We start from the raw sequence: 17,584 nt of genomic DNA, 5'->3' as shown, positions 1-17,584 counted from the left end.
ATTTTTTGAGAATTGTTTCAGAGTGGTGTATTGCCAGCTGGTGAATTACTTTTTTAAATTAGAATTAAAGGACCTTTTCTTTTGTTCCTGTTAGCTTTTTATAATATTTAATTCATTTTAAATGAAGATAGGCTATGAATCTTTTCAAGTAACTCACTTAGCACAAGTACCTATAGCAGATAGAGGTGTCATGTTCCTGGAGTGACACATTTGACTGAACAGTGTGGTCCATTTGAAGTGAGGCCCTGGTTTTTCAGGTCTGCCTGCACCCAGGCATAGAACAAGGGGAAGGTTGCTGCATATCTTGTCTTTCGGGTGGTCTGCACTACTTCCCAGCAGTCTAGAGTCATGAGTCATGATAGCAGGATGCAATCGTCAGAGTGGTCAGTTGTCTGGCTAGCTTACTCTGCTTCTGCCCCAGTTAACCTGGGAATGATGACTCAAATGGACAAAAACAATTTAAGAAACCACACATATTTGCTGAGCACCAAATCTATGATCATCAAGGATTTGGTTCTATAGACGAAATGAAATAAAGATACCTGGATGGTACCCTGGTATGTTGCAGATGACATGTGAAACAACCAGGAAGCAATTAAGAATCACACAAAATAGTCTTAACTAGTGTATAGGAATTACAGAGAAGACAGTAGAAATTTGCATTTTGAAATTTGACATATATTTGGAATTTCTTTTGGAATTTCTCAACTTTGCTTGGATTAGTGCAGGTTTTTAATCTCCTGATTATGTTTGATTTCTTTAAAGGAATATGGGACATTCAGCAAAAATAAGACAAAGCGTTAAAACCAGCCCTGGACAGTAGTTAAAATGGTAAAAGCAGATTTTAATCAGGAACTAGTACAATAGGGAAAAGAGACCTTAAGAATTGGCACAATTACAAATATAACAAACGAAAGTGAGGGAAGCAGAGTGGGGGACATGAGGTCCGTGGATGAAAAGTTATTAAACGGGTAAATAAAAGATAAATAAAGGATAGGGTGATTCTTGCTAAACTGAATAACAAAATTCTTACTGAAGGCAGACCAGGGTGGTCAGATATCACCTGGCAAGGGGAGGATGAAGAATTTGGTCTGATATTAAAAGTGATCAGATATGGAGAATGGGGATTCTCTGAATACTGAAAGCATCATTTTTTTTTTTTAAACTCAGCTCTACAAAGATGGAAATGGGAGCCCAAGATCAGCACCAGTTTAAGCAGAGGGCTCAAGGGAGCTTGATTAAAGTTTGGTCAAGAAAAGAATCTTGGTCAGAGGGTTTAAATCCAAACTTCAGAATTAAAGTGTAATTTCCACTCTCCAATGATTCAGAATATATTCTGCCTTCAATTCTGTCTCTTCCAGTGTTATGAACTTCTTTATCAGAGTATCATGAAGGTCTTCCAGTGTACCAGAATTGTGCATAAATTGAGAAAGGCCTAAATTTGCAATGGGGTCTATAAATGATTGGTTTCATGTGAAATATAATTTACTTGGAAGATTTTAGGAAAAAATATATCAGTACAATAGCACCACAAGTTCTTATTATTGTTCTTTATAACAGCATGTGCCATGTACTTACAGCACAATAGAATAGAAGCTTAGAAAGGAGGTAGGACACCCCTGTGGAAACTCACATATTTTTCAAGAGAGGATGACTGTACGTGTGAATGAGTCTGATATAAATCAACTATTTAATTTCTTTTAGGTTTTCATAATAAGTCTGAAGGAATTTGATGTTTAGTGTTTAACTTAAGGAAGTGTTAAATAATAATGTTGTTAGTAAGTGTAAGTGCATTTACTTCATGTCAACTCTATTCTCATTAAAGGAGAAAAGGATACAAGATAGGCTGATTCATATTCATAAAGGATTTCAAAACTCGTTATTTGAATTTGGGGGTAAGATCAAATTTGAATATGAACCTTTGTTTGGCTTCAAGAATCTATATTTCTTTGTTCCAAGATTTGGAAATTTACAGATAAGCTGCAATGTGTTTTGATACAAAAATCATTGTATTTGCAAACATATGCAGTTCCTGGGGAAGATAAGGTAGCATAATACCTGTGTTGACACTTCAAATACTTTTTTTTTCTCCTCAGATGGGGGCAGAGGGCATGGAAGGAGGTGCTTCAGGAAATCTGCATTCTCGGAAGCTGGTCAGCTTTACCTTGTCAGGTAAGAATGTCTTTAATTGTGGCATCTAGTTTGAAAGTGTCTGATTTCAAGGTAGGGATAGTTCAAAGATAGGGATAGTTCCTTCTTTCTGCACAATCCCATAAATAACATGTGAATTTATTGTTTTGGAATTTTTGGTCATACTTTTAGGAATTCACGTATACCTTTTTCCCTGATGAAATTACATCATTAATATAAATTCATAAATTATTTCTTCTACAAAGTTTTCTGATGATTAAAGGACTATATGTGTAGTTACTAAAACTGTAACACAACGTGCTAATTCCACTGAGGAGTTTTGATTATTTTGAACGATTATGCTTACTTCAGTTAAAGAAAGTAAAATTTTAAAGACTTGGTATACTTTTTTTAAAAAAAAGTTAAGGTATACTTCTTTCTGTGCAGGAATATACATAAAAATTGGAAAGTGAATAAAACAAGCTTTTGTTTGTTTTCTTGTTAGCTAAATATTCTGGCTGCTTGTGTGTTTCTCATACAGTTGATGTACTGCTCTTCTCTCTGAGCCATGAATTTGGACCCTTTTTCAGTCTGTGCCTTTGGTTCAGCTGAAGCCAGTGATTAAAAAAAAAAAAAAAAAAAAGAATAATCTAAGTTTACTACCAAAGGGATTGTTTTTTTTTTTTTGCCAAAACATCAGTTTATACAAACTGAAAATTTTTGCATGAAAAATGTACATATCTATCTATGTATGTACTGCAATGTAGAAAAGGTGAGATGTATTTCATGCATAAGTCATTGTCAGAAAAGTCTGAAAGCCACTGATTAAAAAAAAAAAATGAACTGGTAGCTTTAAAGTCAAGGATACGCCAAGATCAGTATTTGAATTGGACTTCTAAAACAGACAATTGTATGACAACAAAGTCTAACTGATGTCTGTCACAGTAAGATGTTTTGTTTCATTGCTCTGTGATGTAGTGCTTCTGAAATTTAAATTAGACCCACTTTTCCTGACTGCAGAAAAAATGTTGTGAGTGAAAACAGACGTTCTCAAAAGTGAGATCTTAAAATCAGACTCTTCCACAAGGCACAATTGTCACAAATGACTGAAGCATGCACATCTGTTCACATCCCTCCCAGCAGCTACATTTGCTTTTTCATAGTCCTTCCCCACTCCTTTGAGGCTGTTGCATGTGAAAACCTTTTTTGCTTTGGTTCTCTGGTGAATCTCACAAGTTTATACTTCAAATATAATGTAATACAACATGCTAATTGAACTGGCAGGTTATGGTCCAAATCTGGCCACTAATTATAGTTTTCTTTTCTTTTTTTTTTTTTTTTTACTGAAAATTGAACCCAGGGGCTCTTTATTATTGCACTATATACCCAGTCCTTTTTGGTTTTAACTTTTCCATTTTGTGACAGAGCCTTGTTAAGTTGTTGAGGCTGGAATTGAACTTGTGATCCTCCTGCCTCAGCCTATTAAATAATTTTGTTTGGAACCCGTAGGATTTAAAAAACATCTAGGTTTTTAGAAGGACAGCTAAAATCCTGTTGTACTACTCTCCTACCCCTATCTCCTGTTTTCTGAAAACATCTTGGTTGTTTAGAACTTCGTAGTCCTGAGAGGCTGCAGGTACTGAAATTCCTTGTTATAGTAGTGAACAATTATCTAACCCCAATAGCTCAGAAAATTTAAAGTTCAAACATACCATGGTTTCTTTTGTACAACATGAAATTTCGCTCTATACCCAATGGGTTTCTTAGTTTACAGTTATTGCCTCATGCTTTCAATTGATACCATTCTAAATATAATACTCACATAGTGATTTTAACTCCAGAGGGCATGCTATTAACTCACCATGGGAGAATGACCATCTGGAAGGTTAAAATTCTTAGAGCATTTCCTGAAAAGTAGAAAAATAAATTTCAGGGCACAGCCAAATGCTTCTTTTAATACTTCTTCTAGCATCCCACTTCTCTTCACATGGAGGCTGGTTACCTAACATCTGTTTTTGTTTCCAACCATAGAGTCAGACATTTGCAGATACACAGAAGTGGCTAAAAATCATAGGAGATGAAAGCAATTCCATAAGGTTAATTCTAGAAGCTTAATCTGTTTGTAACATATTGACTGTGGATGCTAATTTTTATCTGAGAGCATTGAAGCACTGTACAATGGTTGCCTACAAATATTCTACTCTTGAGTATCTAAGGATAAGTAGGAATACAAATAATTGAACTCCACAACTAAAATAAAAATTGTGCTTGAATTAATATTTTAAATCTCTTCCAAATAAGGCTGTAACTAGGGTATTTAACATGTCATACCTTTGTGACTTTAAGTCCTTCTTTGGCCTATCATGTGGTGTGGATATGAACAATAAAACATACACAAGAAAAAAGCAAGAAGCAAGAGCACAAGTGAAGTGGATAAAGGGAACTAAATTATCAGATTAAAAATGATTGGTAGTGTATTTATTAATGAAGATGTGTTTGTACTATGTCTTGTTTCTCATTGTGGAAGATTTTAATATCAGGGTTATCTAACAGTGACATCTTTTATCCCAGTGACTTAATCTTCTGGTGAAATGCTTCTTGTTTGAAGGAACACTTTTTGCAAATGGCTTAGCTCTGCCAGACTTTGCAGCAGCCACTTCTGTCCACATTCCTCTTCATTTATTGCAAAGAAATTCCTTGTCTGGAAGTAGATTTTAATGTCTAAAGTATATCATTCTGCCTCTGAGTCCAAGACAAGCCTACTCAAAGGCAAGAAAATAAATGTGTAAATTGCATTTCCCTCTCAAAGCGACTTTATGCTAAATAAAATCAAGTGAAAATGTGTGGCACTATTAAACTGACAGTACAGTGCAAACGCTGCATTTCATAGTGACTGCTTAGTTTATGAAGCATCAGCAATAGGGTCTGTGAGGACAATGAAATTACAGCAGCTTTTCTGAGTGTCTGTCTAGTCCTTTCTTTGTCTCTTCCCTTTCTTGCTGGTTGTCAGGCTAAAGGTTGTATTATATTTCATGCAGTGTCATTGACACAAGGTCCTTTGGTTGAATACTTCAGTATTTGCTGACGTATTAAGCTTCCTCCTTCTCCTGCCAGTTATGTGTCACTGGGCAGTCCTCACCTGCTTTCTTCACATATGTCCAGGCCATGAGTTCTTGTGAGCCTTTGGAAGCCCTCTCCAGTTTGACCTGGAGGATTCTATGGTCAACCAGCCCCAGGCCAATTCTCTTCTCCTAAGAAAGACCTTCTAGTTTCAGAAATGGATTTCCATGAGATGACCCTGGAGACCCTTTGAAAAGCCCCAGGTTTTGATGCTGTCTGAACTAGAGTGTTTAGGACCTCTCCAGACTGATCCACATAAAGTTACTTACATTCTTTTCTTCCAGAAGTTTTCATGATTGCTTAGCTCCCAGAACTACATTAATCCACTGATAATCTCAGAACTGGGGAACCAGGAGGGCCATCTTTTTTTCCTGTCATTTTTGTATCTCTTAGCCTGACTATTTTTTTTTAAGTATCAGTTTCCTCACTAAACAGACTTTAGCTAGGACATTTATGCACATGACAATTTGTGAAACTAAGGTGAGTTCTAGGACATTCATCAAATATTTAAATTACAGAGTATAGAAAAAGTATCTGTAGAACTATTTAAAATAGCAGGGAAGACCCACCTCTGTGAATCATTTCTGGTCTACTCTTTCCACCTAATATTCTTCACACTTATGAAACATATAGCATTTTAAACATGGCAACCATGAATGTGTACTCTGAAGCTTCCTCTCTAATTAAACTTAATTCAAACTCATTTCCATATGTATATAAAAGATTCATTTTTTTTCATGAAGGAAGTTGTTGTCCAAAAAACTATTTAAGGATTTTTCTCAAGACACCGTCTAAAACTCTGGTTGCCAAATTACTACTCTGGGAAAGGTGGTAAAGATGCACCTGCTGGCATCTAAAGGTTCCCAGGATAGGGAGCGCAGGGGTGTGAGGTGGTGGTAAAGGTTTGGCTTCAGTTTTACAACCTGTGAGGAAAACCATCTTTGAAATTGCAGCCATAACCCACTTGTCCTCATTTGTCCAAGCAATTATAGCGTGAATAAATTTTGTTGTTGTTTTACCGAATTGTTGTGTTAGAACCTCTTGTGTGATTAAGAGTGAATTATCTTTGAGCTGTTGTTCTAATCAGGATATGTGGATCCTTCCTTCTGCCTTTTTCCATCCCTCCCTCTTCCCTCCTCCTCCTCCTTTGTCTCTCCCTCCTTCTCTCTCTTTCTTTAAAGATCTTAGGGCAGTTGGGCTAAAGAAAGGGATGTTCTTCAATCCTGACCCTTATCTTAAGATGTCCATTCAGCCAGGGAAGAAGAGCAGTTTCCCCACCTGTGCTCACCATGGGCAGGAGAGAAGGTCTACTATCATCAGTAACACCACTAATCCTATTTGGCACCGAGAGGTAAGACGGCCCTTAGGGGTCTTCTACTTGACAGAATGTCAGCCAGGTTCATTGTTCACCTTCTGAGCTCTATGCACCTTGAACTATTCATGGGTGTGCGCAATATGGCTAAGATGTCTAGGGTTCTGTTGGAAGGAGGGTACAATTAGACTGAATTTTTCTATCTCATTAAAGTTGGGTCCAAGACAGTTGAGGTATTTACTTCAGGGACACAATTTAAGGGTCTGCCAAAAGATTCAGTAATCAAAATAAATATCTTAATGAAATAAAGATGTATATATTTATTTTATTTTATTTTTATGCAGTACTGAGGATTCAACCAAGAGGGGCTCTACCACTGAGCTACATTCCTACCCCTTTGTTAATTTTTTATTTTGCAACAGTGTCTTGCTAAGTTACTTAGGCTGGCCTTGAACTTTCAATATTCCTGCCTCAGCCTCGTGAGTCATTGGGATTACAGGCACATGACACCGTGCCTGACTTAATAAATTATTTTTTTTTTTTTACAAAATTAAAATCAATGCCAGAAATTTGCCATGAACAAAATTCCAAAATTTTAAATAAGAACAGGATCAGTAATTATTACTTGGAAGAACCTGAGTAAAAGTTTTATTTAAAATTTTGATATTTTTGTCCTAACATGAATTCTTTTCAAATTGAAGGAACTTCTCTGTGAGCTTTGGCAAATCTGTTGTGGATTTCTAGATTTTTGTTGCATGAGCCATTCTAAGAGTTGTCACCCTGAGTGATGGCAGATTGTGTTGATGGTATTTTAGACTTCCTCACAGCGACAGTATGCTGCCCGTCATCCTAGTGCCCATATCAAGCAAAGGATTTTCTCATTAGAAATCCGGAGAGTCAGAGAATGAACAAAAAGACACCATGTGGTTACTTACAGCTTGAACAAGGCATCAACTCTTCCACCATTTCTCAGGGATCCAGCAATATGTTCTAACAATATTGTAGAGGTATTTAATTGGAGAGAGATAATGCAGTAGATCTAAAACCAATTTGAGAAGACATGTGACACACTCTTTGATCCTTGTCAACACAGCAAAATGTGTCTCCTGGGCAGTTGCTCTGGTTATCTGAACAGGCAAACATCACTTGCATTCTTATACATGGTTTAAAAAACTACACATAGGATCTCTTAATAAGAAATAATACTTAGAGGCATACCCCTCAATCTAACATATTTCAAAGCCTAGAAAACAGAATTAATCTCAATATAATCTCTAGAAGGCACATAGTGAATATGGTATTGTAATAAGCAATAACTTTATTTCTAACATTTTGTATTTGCAAGTTTTCTTGAGCAGTCATCAGTGCAAGCCTGATAGGGGAGGCTATGGAATGAGATAATCATCTCTCTGTTTTGGATTAAGTAACCAAAGCCTGCTGGGTATGGTGGTGCATGCCTGAAATCACAGCAGTTTGGGAGGCCGAGGCAGGGGAATTCAGAGTTCAAAGTCAGCTTCAGCAAAAATGAACAGCTACTCAGTGAGACCATGTCTCTAAATAAAATACAAAATAGAGCTGGGGATGTGCTCAGTGGTTGAGTGCCCCTGAGTTCAACCCCCTGGTACTAAAAATAAATAATCAAGTAAGCAATCAAATAAACCAAAGGTTAAAGTGTTTATGTGACTAACTACTCAAGAGGCAGAAGTGGAGCTTGCTTTCTCATTCTAAGTAAGTGCTTTTTTTCCATAAAGCAGATGCCAAATTGCCTGGCCCTTGGAGAACTTTCATTGTTATGACTAAATAAGCGTTGTGGTGCCTAAGCACCAAGCTGGTTGGCACTATTCACATCACTGCAGTTGTGTGGATTCCGTCAGGGAAAGAGTGACATTATTTTGGTTAGTTTTCTGGCCCTATCTTTTATTTATTCTGATATCAGCTTTAAAAAGGAAATTTTATTTTTTATTAATTTATTTATATTAACTAGGTATATGTGTCAGCAGAATGCATTTTGATTCATTGTACACAATTGCAGTGTAACTTTTCATTTCTCTGATTGTACACAATATAGCATCACACCATATGGGTAGTCGTACATGTACCAAGGGTAATGATGTCCATCTCATTCCACCATCTTTCCTACCCCCGCACCCTCCCTCTCCTTTGCCCCATCATAGTTTCTCCATTTTACCCATGCCTCCTCCCTCCCATCTTAATGATAAAATGAGTAAAGCTTTTTATATTTATTTTATATACTTATTAACTCCAATTTAGATTTCCCCAATGACATTCTTAAATAAAAACAAAGCCTATCTTAACTTCTTGCTTTTGTTTTCTGTCCCAGAAAAAATGACCCCATGAATAATGACAAGAAACAAATGTTTGTTCATATTTGTTGCAGTTGCAACCATTGTAGACCTAATTATGTTTTCAAACTGACGTAGGCGGAATCCTTATATGAGGAACCTAAAGATGGGAAAGGCCAACTGTATGAAGGCATAAATTATGTAGATAAAATGCATCTGTTTAAAGAAAAAAATGACCCCATGTGTCTTTTAAACTTGGATAATAATTCCATTTAAAAACTGTTTTAATACTTTTTAGGGATATCACAGTACTCTATAGATGTTCCTACTGTAAGCACTAAATGAAAGAATATTATAAACTATGTTTTGCAACTTCAAAAATCCTATGAGATTAGGAGTTTAAAGGGCTATTAATAAAATATTTCAGTTCATTCTAATCCAGCACATATCAAAATACAGGATTCATAATAGCCATAGATTTTTCTAGTACTATGGACCCTGTATATCATTACAATTTAAGAGAGATCATTTCCTACACTGTAAAGTGTTATATTTGTCCTTGTTTTGAACCAACATGTTCCCTGCTTTTGCTTTCAGAAATATTCCTTTTTTGCACTTCTAACTGATGTCCTGGAAATTGAAATTAAAGACAAGTTTGCCAAGAGCCGTCCTATTATCAAACGTTTCCTGGGGAAACTAACCATTCCAGTCCAGAGGCTGCTGGAGCGACAAGCCATTGGGTAATCAGCTCTGACTTCTAGGGATCTTGTTGAGATAAGTTTGTACAGAAATGACTTGGTAGCCCTAGGACTTTTCTTACTGACAAGAAGTGACAACATAATTCTTTTAAAAATAAAAGTGGCCTTACATTTATTAAAAGTATACGGGGTCAATAGCACTTCATGATAATTATGTATCTTTTTTTCTTGGCATCTATTTCTTTTTCAAGATGTACGTACCTTTTGTATTTCAGAATCATATTTCAGTGTTCAATTGTGTTTTTAATGTATTGAACTCTGTCTATAAAACTCTCCCTAGAGCAGAATTTAGTGTCAGAGGATACTTACTTTATCCTAATTAAGCCCATCTGGAGAAGCTATTATTTCTGAAAAATAAAAGCAACCTTGTTTGTGGCCTTTCAAAACAAGACCTAGATAAGGAGGTATAATAGTAAGCTCCTAGACATATGCATTCATTCAGGCATCAACAGAATCTTAACATGTGATCCATGCTTTTCTTTGTATGAGTTTTTAGTAAGTTGTGAGTAAAGAAATCATAGCATATTTCCATTCTATATTATATTGAACATGGTTTTACATGGTAAGTACCAGCAGACTCTAACACATGTGCTCTGAGATGGCACTAAGAGGCATCTGGTTGTGTACCTCTTTTACTGTAGGATAACATTTTGAACATATGGTGGTGGTGGTTATGGTAGCAGCAGAAGTAACAGTAGTAATTAGGAGTCACAATAATCACCTAAGATGCTGGGAGTCCACTGTATGTCAGAGGTTAAGTATATCACACTCATTTGCTCATGTAATCTCAACAGCAATGAGAGGTAGATAATGTAATAATACTAATTTCAGAGAAGACTCCTAGGCTAATAAGCAAATGGTGGAGCTGAGATTTAAGTTTGGATCCATCTGCTATAGAAAGAACCTGGTGTCTCTGAAACGTCTCAAGGACTGGCTATAATGTAATATTACTGTTACCTATGGAGAGTTGATATTTCATACTCACTCTGCTACTAATCAACTCTTTGATTTTGGCAAATCACAATTTTCTTGGTCTTTAATTTTCTCATCTGAAAATTAAAACATTTGGACCACATAATCTCTAAGGCCCCTTCAAAGCCCCAAACTCAGAGATTCTAATGGAGTCTAACCCTCCTGATGGTCAGAGGCAGTGGATTTTGTGGTTGAGCCATCCATAGCAAGTCGGAAGAGTATATGAAGTTCTAACAACCTGACTTACCTGATGAAAGCTGAGAAATCTCAATTGTTTTTAAGAATAACATTTAGAGCTTCTAATAGATATATTTTGGAAAGCTTTTAAAATTATTTTTAGCATTTATAAAAAGTGAAAGATTATAGAGAGTGAGAATTGAGTACAGTGAATATAACATATTTATCATTTAATTTATATAATTATAATCATGTAATTTACATAATATATATGACACTTGGTGGTGTCAATTTATGTATGCCAGCAATAACAAACAAGGAAAAATAAAATCTCATGATTGAAAATGTTATTCACTTTCTGGCTTTTGATTTACTCTTTTAAAGAATTGAACATCCAGAGAATTACCAGTCCTGGATTCTATGTGTACTAGAAGCAAGTCCAACATGAATTCATAAAATATCAGAATCATGGATTATTTCTAAGTAGATTAAAATCACTGCAATGATACTACATATTAGCATATTAGCTGTTACATATAAATCTATATTCTGATATGATTATTGTATTCCATCAAATAATTGATACCTCTTGAAAAATGCTGTATTTGATTGGTTAGGCATTTGGTAGCATGCTGTTCTTTGAAATTGTTGAACTTTTACAGGATGCAGTTGTAGAGGATGAGCTAGAACTCCTAACTAATAACCTATTTCAAGAATATTTGTTTGAACATGACATTTACCAGAGCATGACTTCTGTTCCTTCCAAAAGGCACGTCATGATCCTATGCTTTGTCAATTCCTCTGATTATGTTAGTAAGAGACTGTCTTAGTGAGAATGTTTTTGCACTCATTTTTTCATAATAATGTATAACACATTCTTTAGAATTATATATGACAGTGAGAAACAGAATGAATCAGGGTGAGCAAGACCAGCACAGCTGCTGAATCCCTGGACAGGTACTCAGTGAATGGGGAAACTCTGGGCTCAGAATCGACAGTGAATAGGGAGGGTTCCCTGTACTTACAAGTTGAATAGTTGAGTATCTTGTCAGTTAAAATTCATTTTCCAAGTAAAAAGTTTCACTTGTTAATTAGTTTAATTCATATATGTATATATATATATATATACACACACATATGTTATTATATATACATAATTATATATTACGTGCCTACTAAATGTCAAGCACTGTGTTGGGCATTGGAGAGGAGATAGTGAGCAAAACAGGTAGATATAACCTTTCCTTACAGTTCTTACAAATATTTATTTCCTAAATAAAACTCATCAGTTTTATAAATCTTCATCATTAACACTAACACTTTGCTTTTATTGATTGAGGAGGAGGAGGAGAGGAGGATTGATTTATTTTTAACCCAGAAATGATGATTTTATTATTAAAGGACTGAGTCTCCAAAGAGATGGGTGAACAACAAAGTTGAGAGCAGGTCCAACTCATGCATTAGTGGACAAATATCAAGCATTTCTGTGTGTTGGGCACTGTCTAAATATTGGGACAATAGTGGTGAAGAAAAGAAAAAGACATCCCTGTCATTATGCAGATAAAAGTCATCATATAATGTTATTTGTACACTCTAAATGGCTTTGAACATACCTGTAGTGTCTAATAGTTACAGACCCCTTTGCATTACTTTACAGAAGAATTTTTGTTTAAATAGGAAAAGCATTGATATTATTCAAATCAAGGTGGCCCACAAGGCAATATGTCATTATGATGCATGCTACTGAAACTGGTCTGGAATCACTGAGATGTATGTAAAAATGTGGTGCAGTGACTGCCAAGGAGGGGCTTCTGTTGACACAGAATCTGTGTCTATTCCCAGGTCTGGCACTTAATAGTTGACTGGCTGCATCTTAGGTTCCCTCCTCTAGAAAACAGGGTTACCAATACCTCTGGCTTGCTAGGAGAATGAAAAGAAATAATGCACATAAAGCCCTCAGCAGAGTAATACAGGGCACACAGTAAGACATCTGTATGGGAAATGAAACATCAAAGCATCAATCAAAAAAGTGAAATTATCACAATGTCATCTCTAGGCAAGAAAAAGAACTCTCTAAGAAAGTCTTGCTTTGAGACCAGAATAATTTATAAGAACTGAACTGGGATTTTAACTTAATATGTGTTCTTTTGAACAGACAATGCCTATTAGGTGTGTACTGAGGAAATAGAGAAGAACAGAGAAATTATGCAGAGTTATGCCAAATAGCTGACTGAATACTCTAAACTGTCCAGTAATGCAGATGTTAGGCAGAGGCATGATGTTCTCCTTCTTAAATAGCCATTAGAGGGCAGTGTGAGAACAGAGATGGTATGATTTGATACTATCCCATTGATTATTTTTTAATGAAGAAAAAAAATCTAATTCAGAATAAGAGTTGCTTGCACTCAAGCAAATTAAGTAATTGCATTTGACTTCAAAAAATAGACATGGTCTTGAAATAGACGGAGAATTTCATCCTTGAGGAAAGTGGCTAACCAAGCCTGGCAGCAAGGCTGGGCAGAAACTGGGCAGACCCAGTTGTGAATCCCTCCAGCACTATGTTGGGGACATGACCCCTCTGGCCCCATAGTGACACATTCTCCAACCATCCCATCAGCATGGCTCAAAGGTGCCTTGAGAATCAGTGATCTGCCAGGCTTCCTCACAGTGAGGGGCAACAGGTCCACCCCTACCTTTGCAGGTGAGGAAGGAGAGGTGAGTAGTCCATCTAATCATACCAGCTGGGTCTGCTGCCTGTGTATGGCCCTTTCCTGTGTTTCCATGTTGCTCTCTCCTAATAATTTTCTTTTCAACAAGGTTTCCTTTTATCCCTGGCTTTATAAGTGTTCACATGGGCTATAATGTGCCTTGTATTTTCTTTACTTATGAGTCTGAAATTTTCAAGGAAAATATGTGGGATTTGGGGGTGCCTGTGGGAATAATGTGAAGGCTGATACCTGTGTAGTAAGGATGTGAGAACCATTTCTCCTCCTGCAGGGATCAGATGCTCAGCTACAACCTTGGCAGAAGGCTCCCAGCTGATCATGTGAGCGGGTACCTGCAGTTTAAAGTGGAAGTCACATCTTCTGTCCATGAAGGTGAGGTGCCTGTACACATCCATAAACACTTGCTAAATCTTGCTCTCTGGGCAGTTGGCATTTGAACAGAATTGAGTTTGTGTTCTGTTCTGAAAATAAAATAGCTTTCAAATAATCATTTGAAATATGATAATCACTTGCTGAAATTTTCCAAGCAGAGAGGAAAGCCTGTTTATCACAAAATGTCTCTTAGAATTTCACCTGCATTTTGAAACTAAGCAGCAGAATTCCTGCAGGAGTTTAGCATATACATAACTCACATGTCAAACTCGCTACATGCTGTGTAGTCGGGTAAGTGTTGAAACTCAGCAAGTTGGTAATACCACCAAATGGCTTTAGTGGGATGACCAAATTCTTTGAACCAATTGGTCACGAGATCATGAAAAGTTCATTTGCTATTTCTAGTTCACCTTTACAAATGCTGCTTTCTCATCCAGATGCGTCTCCAGAAGCTGTTGGCACGATCCTTGGAGTCAGTACTGTGAACGGAGATCTAGGAAGCCCGTCTGATGACGAGGACATGCCAGGGAGCCATCATGACAGCCCTGTTTGTGCTAATGGACCAGTGTCTGAGGAAAGTACTGCTGAGGGGACACCCAAGCATTCTTTCAGGACTAGTTCTACTCTGGAAATAGACACAGAGGATTTAACCTCTACTTCTTCAAGGACCTCACCTCCCAGAGGCCGTCAGGATTCACTCAATGATTATTTAGATGCTATCGAACACAATGGCCCTTCCAGGCCAGGAGCAGCAACCTCCTCTGAGAGGGCCATGGGAGCCTCTCCAAAACTAAGGAGTAGTTTCCCCACTGACACAAGACTCAATGCAATGCTTCATATTGATTCTGATGAAGAAGACCATGAGTTCCAGCAAGACCTGGGTTACCCATCTTCCTTGGAAGAAGAAGGTGGTTTGATCATGTTTAGCAGGGCATCGAGAACTGATGATGGCAGCCTGACATCTCAGACAAAGCCAGAGGATGACCACCCAGTTGAAAACGAGGAAACCTCTCTGCACGAAGCAGCTTCCTTTGAGGATAAGCCAGAGAACCTTCCCGAGCTTGCAGATGGCTCCTTGCCCCCAGGCCCAGCCCCAGAGGAAAGCGAAACTGGCCCAGAGTCTCAACCCAGTGCTGACCAGGGCAGCACTGAGTTGTGTGGCTCCCAAGAGGTTGATCAGCCTACGAGTGGGGCGGACACGGGGACTTCTGACACATCAGGAGGGAGCCGAAGAGCCATCAGTGAGACCGAGTCCCTGGATCAGGGGTCTGAGCCGTCCCAGGTGTCCTCCGAAACAGAACCCAGCGACCCTGCCAGGACAGAGAGCGTGAGTGAAGCCAGCACCAGGCCTGAGGGAGAGAGTGACCTGGAAGGTGCTGACAGCTCCTGCAACGAGAGTGTGACCACACAGCTGTCCTCAGTGGACACTCGGTGCTCCTCCATGGAGAGTGCACGGTTTCCTGAAACCCCAGCCTTTTCTTCTCAGGAAGAGGAAGATGGGGCCTGTGCAGCAGAGCCCCCCAGCAGTGGCCCTGCTGAAGGGTCTCAAGATCCCATATGCACTCCGGGTTCTTTACCTGTGGTCCAGGTGCCCAGTGGGGAGGAGGAAGGGCCAGCGACAGATTCAGCCACATTACCTGACCAGGAGGAGCTTGGGGAGGTCTGGCAGCGGAGAGGGAGCCTAGAGGGAGCTGCTGCTGCTGCTGCCCCTGAAAGCCAGCCCCAGGAAGAAGGTGATGCTGGGGATGCCCAAGGCGCTTGTGAAGGGGCCATTGCCCAGGAGGAAGGCGCTACTGGAGGTAGGATGCAGGAGACTCAGTGCTTGGAGAGAAGTTGTGTTGTTTTCCCCTCAATGCAAATTATATTGCAGTTGCATATGACCTGAATTCCTCGCTGTGGGGTTCTGAAGTTAGCAAAAGGAATGAGAAGGGAAAGAGGGAGAAGATCAAAAATAGAACCAGAAAGAGCTGGAAACAGGGAACAAATGTATGGGCATTTGTTAGGCCTTGGTTTCTAAATCAGTATTTATTATTATTATTATTTAATACATCTTCTGTGGCTAAAATAAGAGACCTGGCAAACAAGAGGTTTCAAACTTAAATAATGAATTTCTAATGGGTCCTGATACAAAACCAAATAGACTGGCAGTTTCGACCTAGTATAATCTACAGAGGTTATTAAGAAAACCTAAGTCACACCCCTTCATAAAACCTCAGAGCAGCAGGTTAGTATGTGCTTTGCATCAGTTTTTGTTTTTGTTTTTGTTTTTTGTCCTGCATAGCATAATAGATGTCAATCAAGTTAGGTGATACATTCTGACACTTGAAGCACAAGCCAGTGTCTGAAGACGCAAATTTAGACATAAAATTTGCATTGAATCTCAGTGAATGTGGCTCTCTAGAATGATTCTTTTATAATGTTTTAATAGAGATGCATTAAAAAGTTAAAGGGTAATTATTTCATATGCCAAAATAAGATAGACTGAAATTGGCATGGTTTTCTTATTCTATAATTAATTTTTCTACCGAAATTATTTCTTTTTCCTCTTTCTCCTGTTTTATTTTTGCTTCTTTCATTATCTTGTGGCCTTTTTATACCCTAAAGCATTAGTGCATGTGCAGAGCAGAGGCCAGGTGAGTGAGGGAGGAGGAGGGGGACAAAGGGGGAGGAAATGTATGCAGAGGACATTGCTTTATAAATAAATTGCTATTTATTCTCTTTTTTCATTTCTTGATTCTCCTATGGGAAATGAGACTACAGAAAACAGATACCAGCCTCAGGATTGATGTTAGATCTTTTTTTTTTTTTTTTTTTTTTTTTATTTATTTTTTAAGTGTTTTTTTTTTTTAATGAAGACTGTTTAACACTGAGAGTGAAAGCAATACCTAGGTAACTTTGTATCTTTAATCCTAGGTTCTCAAGCCAATGGCCACCAGCCCTTGCGGTCACTACCTTCAGTGCGCCAGGATGTCAGCCGGTACCAGAGGGTGGATGAGGCTCTCCCACCAAGTGAGCAGCTGTTGATTAAAGGGCCCACCTTAATCACAGGGTGCAAGGGACACAAGCAGATCCAATCCATGGGTCCTAGGGAGGCAGGAGTCTTGGGGTTGCTCCTTGACAGGGTGATGTAGTCTGGAAAATGCTATGTCCTGACTCTCTTGGGCCTCACTCTGTTGAATGAAAAGACAGCTGGGGGAAAAGTAAACACTGCACTGCCTGTGGAGTAAATACTGTAATCATGGAAGTAAGATCCAAAAATATTGGGCAATTGGGTGCATAATAGAATCTTTAAAAATTATGCCTAATAGCAGCATGAATTTTCATTCAGTTAGCAGACAAATTGGTCCAGTTTCTTAGAAAAGCCTCATTCTGAGTAATATACTGCCTTTTTGTTTACTTCCATCTTTTTAAAATAATTGAGCACAAGATTCTGAAGTCTTCCCTTGGGGATATGAAGAGAAATGTTATTAATCTCAGAAATTAGCCTCCTGTTTTGGGGCCCATGACAGTTATCTGGGGATTTAAAAGATGTTTCATTTCTTTTACTTTCAGGAGACACTTAGCACTTAGAGGAGAGATGGTTGAGGATTAGTGGTGCTAGGAAAGAGTTACACAGTCTGCATTCAAAGTGCCAGGCATAGTCTGGACAAAATTTAAACTCAATTTAAATTTCTAGAGTCCCTTAAAGTAGTGTTGTTCTGTGAAACCAATGCA

General features: G+C 38.1%; 1 protein-coding gene across 7 annotated transcripts in view; it reads left to right on the top strand.

Annotated features, from left to right (window-relative positions):
- Nucleotides 1–17,584, top strand: part of Hecw2 (HECT, C2 and WW domain containing E3 ubiquitin protein ligase 2) — a 355,738-nt gene that overhangs the window by 229,035 nt on the left and 109,119 nt on the right. For all 7 annotated transcript variants that reach the window (XM_040294632.2, XM_040294631.2, XM_078017777.1 and 4 more), the window contains 6 exons: nt 2,097–2,172; nt 6,432–6,601; nt 9,463–9,605; nt 13,770–13,870; nt 14,308–15,669; nt 16,784–16,879. In XM_040294632.2, the coding sequence (XP_040150566.2) occupies nt 2,097–2,172; nt 6,432–6,601; nt 9,463–9,605; nt 13,770–13,870; nt 14,308–15,669; nt 16,784–16,879 (1,948 nt within the window). The remainder of the gene's footprint in view (nt 1–2,096; nt 2,173–6,431; nt 6,602–9,462; nt 9,606–13,769; nt 13,871–14,307; nt 15,670–16,783; nt 16,880–17,584) is intronic.

Source organism: Ictidomys tridecemlineatus, chromosome 7 (genome assembly GCF_052094955.1).
Source record: "Ictidomys tridecemlineatus isolate mIctTri1 chromosome 7, mIctTri1.hap1, whole genome shotgun sequence".
Taxonomy (NCBI): Eukaryota; Metazoa; Chordata; class Mammalia; order Rodentia; family Sciuridae; genus Ictidomys; species Ictidomys tridecemlineatus.
Note: the sequence above shows the minus strand (reverse complement) of the source record. Positions and strands in the feature narration are given on the sequence as shown.